Raw genomic sequence first — 18,327 nt, forward strand, 5'->3', positions numbered from 1 at the left:
ATTATTTCTGTCTCGGTTTCTTGGATAGGAAAATACTAAGTTATACCTCAATTTGCTGGAAATGGAGTACAATGGCGACCTCAAGCAAAATGAAGGCAACATCATAGCGTCTTTCGATAAAGCAATAAAAAGCTCAATGTCTGTAGGAATGAGAATTACATTTTCACAACGAAAAGTGGAGTTTCTAGAGGATTTTGGTTCTGACGTGAATAAGTAAGTTACCTTTTTAAGGTAAATTGTCGTTTTTGTCCTTTGCTGCATTGCTGGTTCTCTTCGGGATGTAAGTGGCATTTTCTCAAATGTGTGCCGGGACTTTTCTTTCATAAATGAGCCGTTCTGTGAGATTTCTGCATTGTCGTAGCTTTGTTCAGAGTTCCATCTTGAATACACCATAAAGTAGATAGTATAATGACTCTGATACCAAATTTACCACCTAGCCTTATTTTGTTACAGGTTGTTGGATACCTATGATGAACATCAGAAGCTTTTAAAAGAACAAGAGCTTTATAAAAGGAAAGCAGAAAACGGGTATGATACCTCCAGTTACTTTACCAAGGGATTCTTATTTCTTTCATGTAGATTAGGAGGGGGAACATCGTAAGTATTGACTGTTTTTCTATATATTACAAATGGGATTTTAACAATGCGATTCTTGTAAATATTTCTACTTGAATATATTTAAATGTTACTTTTTAGACTACTTTTCATGTTTTTTATGTGTTTTGTTGCCAAGGAAGTGCACCATTGCAAAGTCTGTCCTGAAGCCTTTCCCTAATGGGCATAGCGTCTGGCTTTAAAAGTCAAGCATAATGGTGAAATATTAACATCAATATGTATTGCAGGTTGGAGCAGTCAGATTTAAAGAGAGCGCACATTGATGAAACCGCTGTGACTGCTGCTACGCCGATAACTGTTGGAAGCACAGATGCAACTCAGACTGCCTATAACTATAGTAACTGGTATCAGGTAGGAATCTTTGTTTGTAACCCGACATTAGCAATGAACATCCCCACCCACAGAAAAGGTTTTAAGGATATCCCTGCTTTGGCACAGCTCCCTGTGCTGAAGCAGGGATATCCTTGACCTGTGGGGGAGAGGGTATTGAAGACTGAGAGCGCCAGCACTATGTAGTATTTTGATTTGCTATTAAGATATGAGTTTATAAAAACATGATTTGCTTTACCATTAGTGTCAGGAAGACTTTAAGATGGATAGAAGTACTAACTGGATTTTACAGAACGTGAAGGTTATTAATGGTATAAGGGGTTTCCATAGTGGACTTTTCCTAATGGAGAATTACATTCCCCATTTTATTTGTTGGAACACCATGGGTTTGGTTGCAGACTTGAGACGTGTGACTTTGCTCACAAATGACACTTGTAATTGCTGTACGGTGTTTGTCCCTTTTACCCACCATAACTTCTTTAATATTTCTATAAAAAATGTTTAGGCTCTTCTGCTTTTACATGTTTATGTATTGTTTGAGGGGGTAGAGTGCCAAGTAATCTGTAAACTATAAAATACTTCTAAGGTGCCTCGTATGTGCTACAATATTAATGTTTCTCTAAAATATATTGCAGGGGGAAAAAAAATCTTGTTAGGTAAAGGATAAACAATCTGCATTTAAAAAAAAAAAATTCTGATAATCTTGAGAATTCACACAATGTGGGGAAAAAAACGTTGTGGTTGAGATTAGTGATGTACCGAGTACCCGGAACATACCCGGCAGCAGGGGGCTTGGACCGGCGTTGGGTAATTTCAGAGCAGCCGAAAAAGACCAACAACCGGCAACTGAGGGCGAGGAGGACCACGGTGACATCATTGGAGCAGCAGCAGACTTCCTGGTGGCGGTGACAGCAACAGAAATCCTTGTTCAGCCGGCGGGAGCAGCAGGAACACAGCACACAGCTGATGCTGGTGGGAGCCAGGGAACCATGTGACAGGAGCAAGAGAGTTCCTAATGGACAGCCGCTCCTCCGCGGCTGTCCAATAGGAACGCTCCTGTTCCGGATAACATTGTTCCCTGGCTCCCACAGGCATCAGCTTTGTGCTGTGTTTCTGCTGCTCCCGCCGGCTGAACAAGGACTCCTGTTGCTGTCACCGCCACCAGGACGTCTGCTGCTGCTCCAACGATGTCACCGTCTTCCTGGCCCTTCACCGCCATCTGAAGGTAAGCCAATGCTACCCAATTGCCCCATATACCTGGCAATCATCAGGACTCGGTACTCTAGTTGAGATGCTATCTGCAATAATAAAAAAACTTTTGTGATTTGTTTTTTTGCTAAAGTCCTTTTTCACTTTTTTTTTTTTTTGTTTTGCAGTACCAGAACTACCAGAACGCTTGGAATTATGGGCAGTATTACCATCCTCCTCCAACCTGATGATTTACCAATTCTTCAGTCCACTATTGATCCTTTGCAAAAACCTAATTCAATCTTAGGGTGCCTACCAATGTGAACTGTGACATGTGCAACAACAAAAAATGTTCCACCTGAAAGTGTATAATTGCAAGTGTGCACTTAATAAGCACAGTCCATGTTTTCATAATCTTTTTCAAAATTAAATCGCTTTTTCCTGGAATCCACGTAAAATGGGAGAAACCATTTTGCCTTTTTTTGTGTATGTTCAGTTCGCGTTGTGGTTTCAAATTTCTCTCGGTGGAAACTGAGGTTCAGCATGTTTAATCCTTTAATGTTTTTGCCAATACCCAATTTGAGATTTTGTATAATTTGAGGATTATAGCAGACCTATTTGTTTCCGCCTCTTCACCCAGGGTGGGTATAGCAGACCTATTGGATCAATTCATAGTAAAAGTTACATTGACATTCAACAAAAGTATTTAAAAGGGAAGTGTACATATAATAGAGCAAAACCCATGTCAGAGTAAGGGGTTAAAATAAGTACTGGTTAAACTCAAGTAAAATTTGAAGCAGATTTTTTTTTATGAAAAACAAAATTTGGATTTTTAGAACTACATATTTGTATACATGTTAATCTCCAATTTTTATTTTTTTCCACACACTTGTCACATTTTGTTTCTTAATAAAGAATTGGCAAATATTATTAATTCTGTGATTTTCCAGAGTTTATTTTGAAAAGGCAGAATCTGCACACTGTATAATGAAGCACTTCAGCTCGGCCTACGTGTATCTGAAGATCGTGTATGGTCAAAACCCAGTCCGATTTAGTATTTATTGTATATTTAATAGCTCTAATAGGGAAAGTAACCTTTAAATATACAGATGTAAAAGAAGCTCCATATGACAATTTTTCTTGTGTTTAATCTTAACATGTTTTGGGCAAAAGATTAAATTTATGTCTGCAACCACATCGAGGTCTAAGTACACGCGTGTAATTGGAGTAGTCAGATTTCTTCCCCAGGGAGAACCCTGGTGATAACCTTTCCTACAGCAATAAGCTTGGAAGGTAGGCCATATGTATTTTTTTTTACACTGCACAGCATAGATGCTCCTATATTATAACCCCTTAAGCACATGTCACGCATCCCATGCTATTAACAATCGTGGTTCTGCTTTTCTCTACACATGGGAGGGAATACAAAGGACAGCATAGCATTTGGTAGTGTAGGAACCTGCCTTGATGTGGTTGCAGGCCTAACATGTTTTGGCTAAAAGATCAAACTAAATTACCCATAAGAAAACATACAGAAAAGAATTACGTTTGAGATATTAGATGTGCATTGGAGTTGTTTTACTTTTGTGTATCTGAAGATTAAAGCCACCTACATTACACATGGACCAGGTCTCATTCTACCGATTGCCAACTTACTCCCCTCTGCAATTAGTACTAAATGAGTGTTTTCTGAAGACCAATTCAATCATGTTGCCTAACAGTGGCTAAAATGATCAATACCAGCATATTATTGTAGCCCTCCACTACTGGGCTAGAAATCTACAAAATCTTATCTACCCTGTATACAGTCCAGTTTATGCATTGTCATTGCCCTGTAGTTCAGGGCATCAGAGACATCACTCGCAACAGTCTTTGTTTGCAATGTTTGTGTGGCAGTTTAGGTCCAATACATTATGTACCGCAGAAAGATAATTATTAAGATGCACATCTTAAGGGGGTGATTGGCATGGCACTTTCCCACCTCCCATCCAGCAGCATATCTGTGCCCACACATCCCCAGACCCTCTCACAATTGAGCTGCACAGTCAAAGAGCACTCCAGCCCAACCTGTCAGTTACCACCACGTCTGGCAGCAGAGCAACCAATCCTCACGCAAGCAAAGCAGGAAAGGTTGTGCTGGTGCCGGTTAGCACTGCCCAGGCATCAGAAGTAATTTTGTAGGCGACCGATTTTTCCATCCCGTATTTTCTTCATTAGAGCTTGGAGATGTAGTTTGGGGAGTACTAAAAAGTGTGTCGAAGTTAAATAATTTAGAACCCATCCAAAATGTCCAACACCACAATTGTGGAACGGCTTCACCTGGAAGCCTGACAAACTACAGACAATATTGCCATAGTAATCTTTCATTGTTTTAACTTTCCAATGCCATTTTTCAAGCTGCAGACTATTAAACCCCAACTAAACTGCTAGGAATGAGTCCCATGAGATTGAATACATCATTTCTAATTAAAAAAAAATGTAAGTGTTTATTCGCTTGGGGGGGGAGAAAGTGTGCTTTAAAATATAAACCTAAAAGTGCTTGTGGTGCAAAGTCTGCAGACCTCAGGATTTCACTATATGGCGCAACAGTATTTTGTGTATTTCAGTGCTATTTATCACTGGGTTTATTTGCACATTTAAATGTACACTTTTTGTCCACTTTGCGCCACGAGCACTTTTTGGTTTAGGTTAAGCTGCGGTTTGGGGAAACCGCTGGTGTTCAGGCAGCAGCTTGACAATCACTATATTTGTTGCGCTTTAAGTTTTGTTTCACTGCTTAAAAATATATTCCATTTTAAATGGAACTCCGTATTCACTAAACACTTTCAGGACTCCACAAAGCAATCCACCATCTAGAATCATTACTCTGGTTGTCAGCGTGAAATGTAGGATAATCACAAAAGCATTGACCATTAGCTTGGTACTCCCGATAGTTAAATAACTGGCTTTAAAGAGGCTTCAGCTTTTTGAATACCTTCATATTATGAATGATGCAGACATTTTACTAAAATAGATTACACGGGGGGCGAGGGGAATGGGCTGTCTCCAGTCTCAAAACTAAATTGTAACTTTAAAAGCCTGTTTAAACAAGTAGTGAGAGATGGGCGTTTTATTTTGTGGATTTGCATTGGCAGATTCCGTTAGGTTTGTGGATCAGTCTCAAAGTCAAATCTGCTGTTTTCGGATTTCTCATTTTAGAGCACAAATCAGAAATCTGTGGCTGGATTTTTGAAAATAGAGAGAGAGAGAGAGAAAGAGAGAGAGAGAGATATCCACAGATGAATACGTCTGTCTCTAATGGTGAAAGAAAAGAACAGAAGGGATATACAATACAACAAAACTGAGAGGGTGAACTGATTTGCAGGGTGCAAAAGGAACAAGGACTATTTCGTCCCAGCACACACTGATTAATAGAAAGTTCTCAAATACGGGAATAAGCCCAAATGTAAAAAATGATTAAATAAAGAAAGCACAAGATATCAGAAATTGAAAGTAAAATGTGGAAGCCACAACAAATGTATAAATGACCCACAAATGTATACATAAATGTTGAATTAAAGGCGAACACGGGAAGGGGAAAAAAAAGACCCTGTGTTCCCCTTTAATTCAACATTTGTGGCTCATTTATACATTTTGTGGTTTCCACATTTATTTACTTTCAGTTTCTGATTCTATCTTGTGCTTTCTTTATTAAATAATGTTTTGCATTTGGGCTTATTCCTGTGTTTAATAGAAATTTCTCAATCAGTGTGTGCTGGAATTTTTTTTTTATCTAATGGTGAATGCAAATCCATCTGCACAGATAAATTGGGCACAAGCTACAGGCGGGTTTTGGTAGGGGGAACAGATTTGGTCTAATAAAAGAAATTCCAGGAAACTGATTTGGTCTGTTTCACCCATCTGCAGTAGTGAGCCTATTTTTCCCATCACACTTTAGGTAACATCTCTGATGTAAAACCCAACCCAGAGACATGCAGTGAGTACCTGCACATGCTAAATATGTATAAAGTAATCCATATACTCTGGTTACAAGCACAGCTTGCCTGATCTTAGTTTAAGAGTGGTGTGATAGTTAATGTGCCAGATGAGACTGGAAGCTGGAAATTAAATTCCTTATTTTAGTGTGTAATACTTTTAGTAAAGAAACATAACACAACACATTGTATACCTAAAGTCTATATTAAACAAATAAAAATTACAAAAGAACTTCCTACAAACTACATTTCACGAAGTAGAATATCTAGTTTATCCATAAACAGATGCAGCCGTGCTGAAAATAATGCTTTTATTTCATATTGATGCAATATTCCCATAAAAGACTTCACTTAGATAAATGTTATAGCGCAATTTACTAGACAAAAAACAAAATTAGCGGCTATAATCCTAAAAACAGCATGTTTATGGCAGTCACTTGTCTTTGTTTTCACTGAATATAAAAGTTTGTTTTAGGTTAAAAACTTAACATTTCAGTGCAGAAGATATCTGGCTGGTGAACCATTTTTAAATATTTACATGTAGGCATTACATTTGGCACCGGCGTAAATTCATCACATAGTACAAAATAACCACAAATTTCATTACAACAAATAGCATTGCTAATTTCCAAAAGAAATGTGCTAAGTATTAATTAGCTCTCCAAATGTAGCAACTCTACAACTACCGTATATTCCGGCGTATAAAACGACTTTCTAACACTGCAAAATCTTCTCTGAAGTCGGGGGTCGTCTTATACGCCGGGTATAGTCTTAGGCTAAGGCCCCGCTCCCAGAGTCAGCGCACCCGCACTGCAGACAGGCGGTGCGCTGACATACACAGACCGCGATATGCGGTCTGTAGGGAGCGGGAGGTGGGCGGGAGTGGGAGGTTTGACAGGGACTCGGGCTGGAGCTGCTGAGGGTAAGTATTAAACACACACGCAGGCAGGCACTCACGCACTCTTACACACACGCACACACAGGCAGGCACACACACAGACAGAGGCAGGCACTCAGGCACACGCACGCACACACGCACTCACTCAGACACACACACAGACAGGCACTCACCTGCTTTCACTCCACACGCCTCCCCGCTCCCCAAAGCCTCTCCTCCTCCCGAAGCCTCCCCTCCCCATTGGCTCACAGCCACACCACGTGACGCGTCAACGCTAGGAAACACCATTCTCTTGTGTCTCCTAGCGGCTGACGCGCCACAGCGTGTAGTCAGCTGTGCCGCCAGGGGGGACTGGCTCGCGAGGATTCACCTGCTGGTGGGGAACTCGCGACATGGCCGCCCGCGCCAACGAGCGCAGCGGGACCGAGGCCTTATACGCCGGCAAAAGTGCGGGGGCAGAGCAGAGCAGAGGCAGGCAGAAGATCCGTGCTGCTGTTGCCCTGTGCTTGCAGAGGGGGCGGGGCGTCCCTCTGCACACAGACACAAGCCCTCCTCTTCCTGTCTTTACTCCTCCAGTGTTCAGCAGCAGGGGGAGCAGAGCAAGCAGTACCTGGGGGAGGGGGGGGTGTGTTGTGTGTGTGTATATAATGATGTGTGTATATAGTGATGTGTGTGTATATATATATGTATAGTGGTGTGTGTATAGTGATGTGTGTGTGTGTATATAGTGATGTGTGTGTGTGTGTGTGTGTGTGTGTGTGTATATATATATATATATATATATATATATATATATATATATATATATAGTGGTGTGTGTGTGTGTGTGTGTGTGTGTATAGTGATGTGTGTGTGTGTGTGTGTGTGTGTATATAGTGATGTGTGTGTGTAATGATGTGTGTAATGATGTGTGTGTATAGTGGTGTGTGTGTGTGTGTGTGTATATATATGTATAGTGGTGTGTGTGTGTGTGTGTGTATATATATTTTATAGTGGTGTGTGTGTGTATGTATATATGTATAGTGGTGTGTGTGTGTGTGTGTGTATATATATTTTATAGTGGTGTGTGTGTGTATGTATATATGTATAGTGGTGTGTGTGTATGTGTATATATATATGTATTGTGATATGTGTATGTTTTGTGATTGAATGTGTGGTGTGATTGTGTGTGTGGGGGTCGGGAGGGGAAGATGCGGCTAGGATGGGCTGGCGCACGGCCACGTTCGGCGACAGCCCATAATAATGCGCGGAGTAAGACGAGCAAACGTTAGATTAGGATGTGCCGGCGCAGTATATTGAAATCAAATCTGATGTTTTTTTAATTTTTATTTGGTTGGTGTGTGCGTTGGAAGAGGGGGTAGTCTTATACGGCGAGTATATCCCAAACACTATATTTTAACTGGAAAAGTTGGGGGGTCGTCTTATACGCCGGAATATACGGTATTACTAAGGGAGTAAAAAGCATTATAGAGCCAATTCACTAATAACAGCTCCCGACACTTATGTTACTGTTCACACAAAATTAATACTGCAGTTGAGACCAAAGTCTCTGTGTGGGGCTGTTAGGGAGAAGGCTTTCGATTGCTGTGTGGTATTATTACACGGGATAGGATATCCATTGCCAAGGTGGTAAGAAATTCCCAAACTCCAACATGAATTGCCATTTTAACTCAAGGATCCGTTAATGTTAGTGAGCAAAGCACATACTGCCCACATCTGATTAACGATACCCACTAATGCTAATGGCAAGACTTTATCAAAAACGTGATATTGCCTAACCCTCTCTATATCCTGATCCACACAAATTCGTAAACGAGCAAGTGTGTTGATCTCTTTGTCCAATCCTGTACAGTCTTCTGCAAGCTTCTCAGCGTCTTGTTCTTGTGAAGAAATGGCCATCTCTTCTTTGTTGTACTGTTCAAGCTTCACTGCGTCATCCTCATTGGGACTCCGATTTAAATCAATCTCCTCTACAGGATGTCCATGTTCGACCTCTACCTCCTCCATACTTACTGACTGTGCCACCATCTCCTCCACAGCTTTCTCGTCTGTCACCACTTCGCCATCATCCTCTTCCTCTCCTGCAGACTGTTCTAGCTCCACTACTGCATCCTCGAGGCCTGTTGAGGTTGTCATGACCAATGTCTCCTGGTCCTCTTCTATAGAGGGTGCAAAAATAATCATGGTATTCTGCTCCCCTGCAGCTTCGCTTAACATGACTGTTGCCTCTTCGCCTTCCTCAGGAGAGGCTGCAGTAGTTATAATGGGAGGTATCACCAAGAATCCGTCTGCAGCCTCCACAAGGTCCTGTATGAGGAAATCTTTGTCTGTGATAACCAAATCACCTGGCTCCAACAACTCCAAAATTCCAGATGATTTTGCAATATCTCTTTTTGTTGCACAACCAGCATACAAGGGGCTTATAAATATAACCGCACCATGGGGGGCTATTCCCAGTAAGCCCTTAAAAGTTGTCTGGCTATGGTAATAGGTGTATAACTGAGAAGTTAAATCCTGAGAGGTAGCAGTCTGAACTTTAATTTCTGCGCAATGCATAATCACCCGGGCACGAGGATATGAAGCCTTGAAGCAATCTGGCACATCTTGGCTTCCAGTTTCCCGGCTGCGCCAAAGCGGTACTTCACCAAGGACAAGGTATAAATAGTTAGCCCATGTGATTGTCATTCTGACGACTCTGGATTGTGAGATGTTAAACCTAACAGCCAAATCCTGATCAAAGAAACCTTGACGAACTTTGCATAAAAACAAGAAGAACTGGTCAATGAGTGGCATGGACTCTTCCTCGGAGACTGAATCTGTGTTCACGCTGCTATCTCCTTCCTCCTGGCACTGCCTCCACTTCGGCATGTTGGCTTCTGTCGGCTTGAGTGATAAAAATACATCTTTTAATGTGGTGTAATCTTTGAATCCAGTATAAAACTGTATAAGGCTTGAGTCATTGGAGAAACGCTCCAGGAAGAAGATATTCCCCTCCAAAGCGGTGGTACGTTGCTGCAATCTTGCTATCTCCTCACGGGCAGCTTGCAACATGTCAGTCTCTGACACCGGGGGGAGATCATAGCAGTGGTCGAGGACGGAGGTGGTTAATTCTGGTTGGAGAGACGGTTTTATTTTCTGTGCTTGGACTTGTGCAGGTAAAATGGGTTGAAGAGTATTTTTTTTAATGCTATTTGTATAAAAAATAAATAAAAGGAATAATCATTACTTTCTACCATCACTGCATTCAGTAAACATTATTTCAGCCCAATACAGCATTAAGTGCCATTTATACTAATAGCAGTTAATGCCAGTTGGGGGTGGGAAATCCTGCATTGCAGCTTAGGGCTTTATAATTAACAAGACATCAACAAATTCGACTTAAATAAATAAACTATAGCACAGGGTAAGCGACCTGTCAGTTACCACCGCGACCGACAACAGTGATCTCCAACTTCCATGCCGGTTTGAGGGAGCGCTGACAGGCCGCAGTGCTGACTGACAGCTCAGTCACCGCTGCAAAGCTCAGTGTTAAATTAGGGAGGGGGGACGGAGGGGGGGAGGGGGGACGGAGGGGGGGAGGGGAGACGGAGGGGGGGAGGGCGGGTCAAAGAGATACAGCACTGGCCGCCCCTGCTCTCATATCACACGATGGCAGGGGGAGGTGTCTTTGTCACTGTGTCAGATACACACTGACGGGTGGCATGGGGAGGGAGGAAGCGCCTCCATACCCCTACCCCGCTGCTTAATAGTGACGCCTCCTACCCCGCGCTTCCTGCCTCCCTGCTGTGCTTCCTGCCTCCCTCCTGCCCCGCACGCAGCTTGCCTGCTTCCTGGCCGCAGCCTGCCTCCCTCCTGCCCCGTGTGCAGCCTGCCTGCCTCCTGCACAGCCTACCTGCCCCGTGCGCAGCCTGCCTGCTTTCTGCCCCGTGCGCCGCCTGCCTGCTTTCTGCCCCGTGCGCAGCCTGCCTGCCTCGCGAGCAGCCTGCCTGCCTCCAGCCTCCCTGCGCGCAGCCTGCCTCCCTTTGCCCCGCACGCAGCCTGCCTGCCTCCAGCCTCCCTGCGCGCAGCCTGCCTCCCTTTGCCCCGCACGCAGCCTGCCTGCCTCCCGCCCATTTCAATGTTTACTCTTTTTTCCCAACTCCCTGTGCTTCCACACAGTAACCGTAAATCTAATTTATACCCTACATCTTTGAGACTTCACTGAACTCATCATCTGAAGGAAGTATAATGGCTTCTCAAAAGCTTGTGTACATTTACACCTATGAAGAACATTCGTGTGGGTCTATTAAACTATATTAACACAACTAACAACAACAGTGTGTTGCCATCAACTAAAGGTTGTTTTACCACTACTATATATAGGTGGCTCTAAATTAACTTATAGATGATCTTATCCAAATAGGTTATATAAGTTTATTTTGGGGCAGTGACCCGGAGTAACCTCATGACTAATGAATGCTGCGGGTCAATAACCTGAATAAATCATTCAAGCAGGATCTCATGTTGCAAAGAATACCAAATATTTATTGGATTCCTTTTCTGCTTTATGCATAAAGGTTATGGACTAACAGTATAGACTGACTGATATTAATATTATCCTGAGAAATCAGCTTCTTTAAAAGGACAGCACCAAGGGATGATATAACACGCACATTATCTGCAGGAGTTGGTAAGAATTTCCTAAAATCATAAGCAGCTGTATCCAGAACGAATATTTATCAAGTTTCCTGACAATTATTGATTGCAATTGCTATGCTGAACCTATAAATCCAAAATGCATATTCCCTGTCATTATTGATGGGGTATTAGATTGGATTTGGTCGGTTATCAAACCCAAGGAGATTGAGGATTATTTATAACCAATACTCCTTCACAATACATAGATTCTAACACCATATTACCACTGTCTACTCTCTCTCCCATACACTGACATCCCTAAGGCTGCGGCCACACTAGCGCTGAGTGTGCTGACCGGGCGGTGCTTGCCGAGGTTAGTTTCGGCAAGTGAAATTGTCCCGTCCCCGCTCATGCGCGGGCACGGACGCTCACCCATGCTTGGCGCTTGCGTAAACAAAAACAAAAAAAGAGACATTCAACCGCGCTCAACTTACCCGCAATGACCCCCGCGTGCGCTTGCGAAATAGGCAGGACACCCAGCGCTCATGCTTGGGGAGCTGGTGACGTCACCGCTGTCAAGCATGAGCGCGGTCAGTGCTCGCGTGGCTGCGGTCCCAGTGCGTTCTACAGCGCACGTGTGCACAAGCACCACCCCCCAATCAGTCCAGGCCCAGTACATGCGTCAGTGCGCATTTAGCATCTGCGCTGCACTGCAAGTTTTCACACACACAAAAAAGTTGTATGTGGAACTTGCGACGGAGGCGTGGCCACGCCCCCCGCCGGCAGTTCAGCCGGGTGCGCGTGCTACAGACCGCACTGGGACCTCAGCCTAAGGATACCACTGTGTACTCTCTCTCTCATACACTAACATCCCTAAAGATACCACTGTGTACTCTCTCTCCTACACCGACATCCCTAAGGATACCACTGTGTACGCTCTCTCTCATACACTGACATCCCTAAGGATACCACTGTGTACGCTCTCTCTCATACACTGACATCCCTAAGGATACCACTGTGTACGCTCTCTCTCATACACTGACATCCCTAAGGATACCACTGTGTACTCTCTCTCCATTTTCCCAGATGTTTATTTCCATGTGTGATGATCTCATCTTTGCCCTGTCTCTTTTAAAAAAGGTATGGTATCATCTGTTCCTTGAAGTGTTTGCATCCTGCAATCCTTTTGATGTGGCAAGCTTCACAAAAGTTGAGATGTGATACGTGCACTCAAGAAACTTTCTAACAGATATTTGAGGGTCCTAAAACTCAATGACGAATCCAATATTGCAAATTAAGAAAAGGTAAGACCCCAAGAGATAGTAATGTAGCAGGTCAGCAATTTATTCACAGATGTTTTGGTCCAACAGTAGACCAGGAGTGGCCAACTCCAGGCCTCAAGGGTCGTTGACTGAGCCACCTGTGCTGAAGCAGGGATAACCTTAACACCTGATCTATTGGTGGGCCTTGAGGACTGGAGTTGGTCACCCCTGCAGTAGACCTCTTGAGAATAAATTGCTGACCGCTACATTACTACCTTTTGGAGTGCTACTTGACTTTATCTGCAATATGAAGCTTCACAACGCAACATGGTCTCACTGAAACCACAAGTTGCTTTCTGTCATTCTTATTATCCATTATTCAGACAGTGTCAACCCCTTTGTGCATTACATTGCAGAAAGGTTTTTCTGCCGGAATTGAACATTTGGTCGCGGCCAGAAGTCTCCACCGGCATTTAGCTGCGGAGGGACCCTTTGCCGCAGTGGCTGGACACTCAGCCACCGGCCGTTTCGCCAATACGTTAAGCTAATTTAAGGGGTTTTAGCGGTTAGGCTAGGGGGTTATGGTAGGGGTTAGGCGTTCAGGGTACAGGCGATCAGGGGTTATAGGGTATGGGGTAGCGTTGTATTAGGCGTTAAGATTAGGTTTTTTTAGGGTTAGGGGTTTCAGAAACATCTGGGGGTGGGGGGCAGGAAGTAGGACAAATTCTACCCTTGCTATCTCTCTAGCTACCTGTATGCATACATGGCATCCAATATGAACAAAATATACATTTTACCCCAGATTTCTCTTCGGAGGTGGGGCCTGTTGCTCCACAGGGGCATTGCTTGACCACTGGAATATACACGGCACACTCGATGGCTTAAGATTCCTCTTCCCGGTGAGTGTCCGAACGAAATCAGATGAAACAAAATGTTTTGAGCAGACTCTAGTGCAAGCAGACACCTAGAAGAAGAAACACATTATTGTATGGGGATGCTTCAAAGTGCACTGGATAACACTCACATCGGAACTGCTGCAGGGTTATTTCATACCTTCACTGATCTTATGGAATCACAGTGCAGAGCATTGGCAACATTTTACAGTAGACATTGATTAAAAGGTGCAATTCCACCTGAAAGCTTCTTTTTTACTTGAAACATTATACTGTACTGTACTACAATAGTATAATATAATACAGTTTTCACCTGTAGCTTTTTTCCTGCTCACTGATTTTTATTTTAAACATGTTTTATACCTAATATATCAGGCCAAAACCAAAAGATTGTGACATCAATGAAATCCCAAATTATAATGAATATTAGAGGCTCAGGAAGAGTTTTTTGATACATGTCTTTGCATGGAAAACAGATTTGTGCTTCCTGCTAGGGTGGATGAAGTGAGAACAGCGGGCAGATGATGTCATGTGAATACTCTAGTGAAGGCTTTGGGCCTTGTGCAATAAAATAAACACATGAAAAACAAGTAGGAAAAATAAACAAAAATATGATTAATGTGCTTTAAAGCTGCAGACCAAGCAATATCCTACATGGTTTTTTTTTCAATATAAATCAGTTCTGTACTATGAGAAAATATTTGTAAAATGTAAAAAAAAAAACAACAACTCTAAATAACATTTTGAATGTATTATAATGTAACAAGCATTTTTTGTTTCTATATCAACCATTTACAAAATCACATCCCCTTCCTCTTCTGAAAGATTCTGGCACACCCTTTTTTGAGCCCTGCCTTCTCTCTAGCAGTGCACCAATTGTATCTCGTTCCTGCCTGGTCACATGATCTTCCCCACAGAACTTTGCATCTTTGGTCCTCTTCTGCTGCACCGACACCATTTAGTGAACCCCCGAACCGAATCTTCGCTGATCGATTACAGGACAACGGATCGATCGGCAACTTAGCTAATTACTTATTAGTGTGTGGGTTGTATTGATACACATATTAAAGGGGGAAGAAACGGCAGCTTGGACTGCTGCCTTAAGTGCACCGCACTGAGCTCACTTTTCAGATAGGACTTTTTGGGGAGAACCACATCACGCTGAAACCTGTTAGGGTTATATCTGCTCTCTCCTGTGACATGTGCAGAAAGAAGTTGGTGTTCTCACACAGGGGTTCCCAATCCTTTTCACATTGTGCACTCCTGCTGGAAAATATTTCTTCCACCATCCCCTAGTTCAGGGGTGGCAAACTCCAGTTCTCCAGGACCACCAACAGGTCAGGTTTTCAGGATGATATCCCTGCTTCAGCACAGGTGGTTCAATCAGTGGCTCAGTCGTTGACTTAGCCACTGATTGAGCCTCCTGTGCTGAAGCAGGGATATCATCCTGAAAACCTGACCTGTTGGTAGCCCTTGAAGACTGGAGTTGGCCACCCATGCCCCAATTCAATAACTGTTGTGTGTTGTGCGGACGGTCATGTCACCACACGCTCAATCATGCCTAACACGAGCGCAAAGCATGACTAGGAGCGCGGATGCAGTGACCTTGTGGGAGGGGAGCGAGACAGCGAGGTGAAGCGCTCTGGGTGGATAGTGTAGCCAGAGGGATGGGTAGGGAGATTGTGAGAGTTAGGCTGCGCTCAGGATGCCGGTGTCGCTACGTGCGCGCGCACGATCGGGACACTCTCGTTAGAGAATGAGTTATATAGCAAGGTAAATGCTCCTCCTGGCAGCCAAGTTGCGCGTTGACGCTGCTACAGTTTGGACAGACAAATGAAATTGTCTTTCAGGCTGCAGTAGCGTGATGTCAGCGTCACGAGAGCTGGTTCAGCCAATGAGGGTGAACCAGCTCTGTGACGCGTTTGCCACGCCCCCGATCACCTCCCTAATCTCCTGCAGCTCAGTACTGGGATGTTCACACATCGCACTGGAGACGGCCGCACACACACTAAGTAGCGACGCCGGCACCCTGAGCGCAGCCTTTGTCAGTGTGTGTCTCTGTGTCAGTGTGTGAGTGTGTATCACAGATATACTGTGACACAGAGTAGGAGGAGAGTGGCGTAGCAGAAACGCCCTCCTCACCCCGCACCTCTTAAACCGCTGGCTCCTAAATATTTAATATTTTTGCCCATCCGTTTCATAAATTGTGTTGCCTACTCAGACTATTCCTAACAAAACTGTGTGACTGATCCCAGGCAGTATAGTGTCCTGAGCTCATGGGGCGAACACGCTCTTAATAAGGCCCCAAACTGCACCTCAGTGTATGCAGACAGCTTGGGTGGTGTAGCTGTCACTTCTCACTGAGAGAGCTTCCAAAGTCATGTCCCACAATGCCTTTCTGTTGTGGTTGCAAAGCATTGTAGGAAGCGACTTTGGAAGCTCCAGCTGTAATTGACGGATGTACACCCTTTCTAAGGTGAAGTGTGGGGTCTTACTAAGTGCACAGTCCCCACACGGACCCAGGAAACCAATATACAACATAGCTCTCCATGCATCCAGCACATAACCTGACCATAATGTTGCCACCCCTGCGCTTATAGTGCCTTGCGACGTCGCTCCGAATCAAATAAACTGACTCCGTCGCAAGCCCTTATAGTACGCGCGCCGTCCCGACCCAAAATTTTGAAGCCGGGTCTATTTGATTTTTTTTAGAGACAGTCGCCACATGTGACTGTCTCTAAACCAGAGACCGCGAGTCACCCCCTTTCGTGACGTCGCTGGCGACAGTTGCTCAAAATCAAATTATAAGTTTCGCTAGTGGCGACGGGTGACGTCATCGGTCGCGTCGCCGTCACTATAAGCACGACCATAGGAAGCTGCTGTTGCAATGCTACGTGCAAGTGACTGCTGGTTTATGTATTACATAGTAGATGAGGTTGAAAAAAAACACGTAGGTCCATCAAGTTCAACCTATTCAAACATGTTTCTTGTTACTGATCCAGGCTTGCTTTATCTGCGAGTGTCACTGATTTTTAGAATTAGAAGTTTAATAGATCAATGTAGTTTTAAGTTATAAGCATCGGCACTTTTTGGTGCAGTACTACAAAATCTCACTGGTTTAGGTCCCCGAACGTTCACATCATTGATGTTTTTTTCCCCAATATTAAAATATCCTATAAAATAATAGAATCCTTTACATAGGTGACAGAGGATGTTGCTACTGACATGTTTTTGATAACATTATCACATTACAACTATTTTCAGACCCCCTAAATGTCTCCTGCTTCTGAGATGTATACCTTGTGTTTCCTTTTGGCCTTGCTTACCTTTAATTGTGCGCAGAAGGTCTCATTATCTACTATGTGTATGCGACAAGTCAAACTAGTTTTATTTTAGCGGCATCGCTTTTCTTGTATTATATGTCTTTATTTATATAGCGCCATTAATGTACATAGCGCTTCACAGTAGTAATTATTTTACTGCGCCATGGAATATGTCGCTGACAAACAAATGACACCATCCTACTCCGCACAAGCTGCCTCAGCATTGACTTTACCTTAAACGTTGGCCCTGGCTCTCGTCGGATCCTGCTCAGCCATTCTTTGTGTCTTTGGGGCTCCACGTGGAAAGCAGGTATCCGATGAAAGGAGATCTTCTTATCCACGTTGTAACGCGAGTCACTGTTACAGAATGGCACGCAGCAGTGGTACGCAGCCATGAAGCTGGTGCCTGGACTGACCCTACAGCTGAGGGATCAGTGACGTCAGACAGATGCCTGATTTAAGGGCTCAGTGAAGGTACTGGTACCAGTGACGTCAGATGGATGCCTGGTTTAAGGGCTCAGGGAAGATCTGGAGGGGGTGCCAGTGACGTCAGACACTGGTGTGTATAGATGCTGCAGTGACGTCAGACACCGGTTGTGTATAGATACTGCACAGTGACTCAGATACCGGTGTGTATAGATGCTGTACAGTGACGTCAGACACCGGTGTGTATAGATGCTGCAGTGACGTCAGACACCAGTGTGGAAAGGTGCCGCACAGTGACGTCAGACACCAGTATGTATAGATGCCGCACAGTCGCGGCCCGGCTGCCTGCGCTGATGAATGGGGAGCTGTGCAGGGTGCGGCGCCCGTTGCTCGCTCATTGCTGACAGGCACAGGACATGCCGCCCACCCCCAGGACTAGGCCGCAGCCCGCTCTACGGGACGCTTCTCCAATGCAGGGTGGCAGTGCGCATGCGCAGAAACCTCGCGGAATTCCGGTCGCAGCGGGTATCACGTAGTTGGGCGGAGCAACAGCGACTTCCGGGTCCGCAAGTGCGCATGCGCAGGTCAGGGTAAACAGCCGTGTCATCGGATAACGCGGCGGCCATTTTTCCATTCCCACCGCATGGGCCCCAGTGCTAATTACACGCGGTGCGATCTTTATAACGGCGGCGGCTGCTGCCGGTGTGATGCGCGGGCACATGCGCGCGCTCCCGGGTTATAATAAATAATAAGATGCCCGAATCACTTCCTGGCTTAGTGTGTGTAGTTTGGCTGCACAAG

The 18,327-nt window shown here is 44.2% G+C and overlaps 2 protein-coding genes across 8 annotated transcripts in view; one reads left to right on the forward strand and one right to left on the reverse strand.

The window, feature by feature from the left end:
- The window catches only part of PRPF39 (pre-mRNA processing factor 39), a 23,400-nt gene extending 20,333 nt beyond the window's left edge, over positions 1–3,067 (forward strand). For all 7 annotated transcript variants that reach the window (XM_075614359.1, XM_075614364.1, XM_075614361.1 and 4 more), the window contains 4 exons: positions 29–213; positions 454–528; positions 843–966; positions 2,322–3,067. In XM_075614359.1, the coding sequence (XP_075470474.1) occupies positions 29–213; positions 454–528; positions 843–966; positions 2,322–2,381 (444 nt within the window). In that variant the 3' untranslated portion in view covers positions 2,382–3,067. The remainder of the gene's footprint in view (positions 1–28; positions 214–453; positions 529–842; positions 967–2,321) is intronic.
- LOC142502819 (uncharacterized) lies at positions 2,560–18,066 on the reverse strand. The gene is made up of 3 exons (XM_075614366.1): positions 17,334–18,066; positions 13,682–13,848; positions 2,560–10,192 (listed from the first exon to the last, which is right to left on the reverse strand). Exons 1-3 carry the CDS (start codon positions 17,493–17,495, stop codon positions 8,671–8,673), a joined length of 1,851 nt encoding a protein of 616 aa, XP_075470481.1. The 5' UTR covers positions 17,496–18,066; the 3' UTR covers positions 2,560–8,670.
- Positions 18,067–18,327: the final 261 nt, after the last annotated feature.

Source organism: Ascaphus truei, chromosome 9 (genome assembly GCF_040206685.1).
Source record: "Ascaphus truei isolate aAscTru1 chromosome 9, aAscTru1.hap1, whole genome shotgun sequence".
Lineage (NCBI taxonomy): Eukaryota > Metazoa > Chordata > Amphibia > Anura > Ascaphidae > Ascaphus > Ascaphus truei.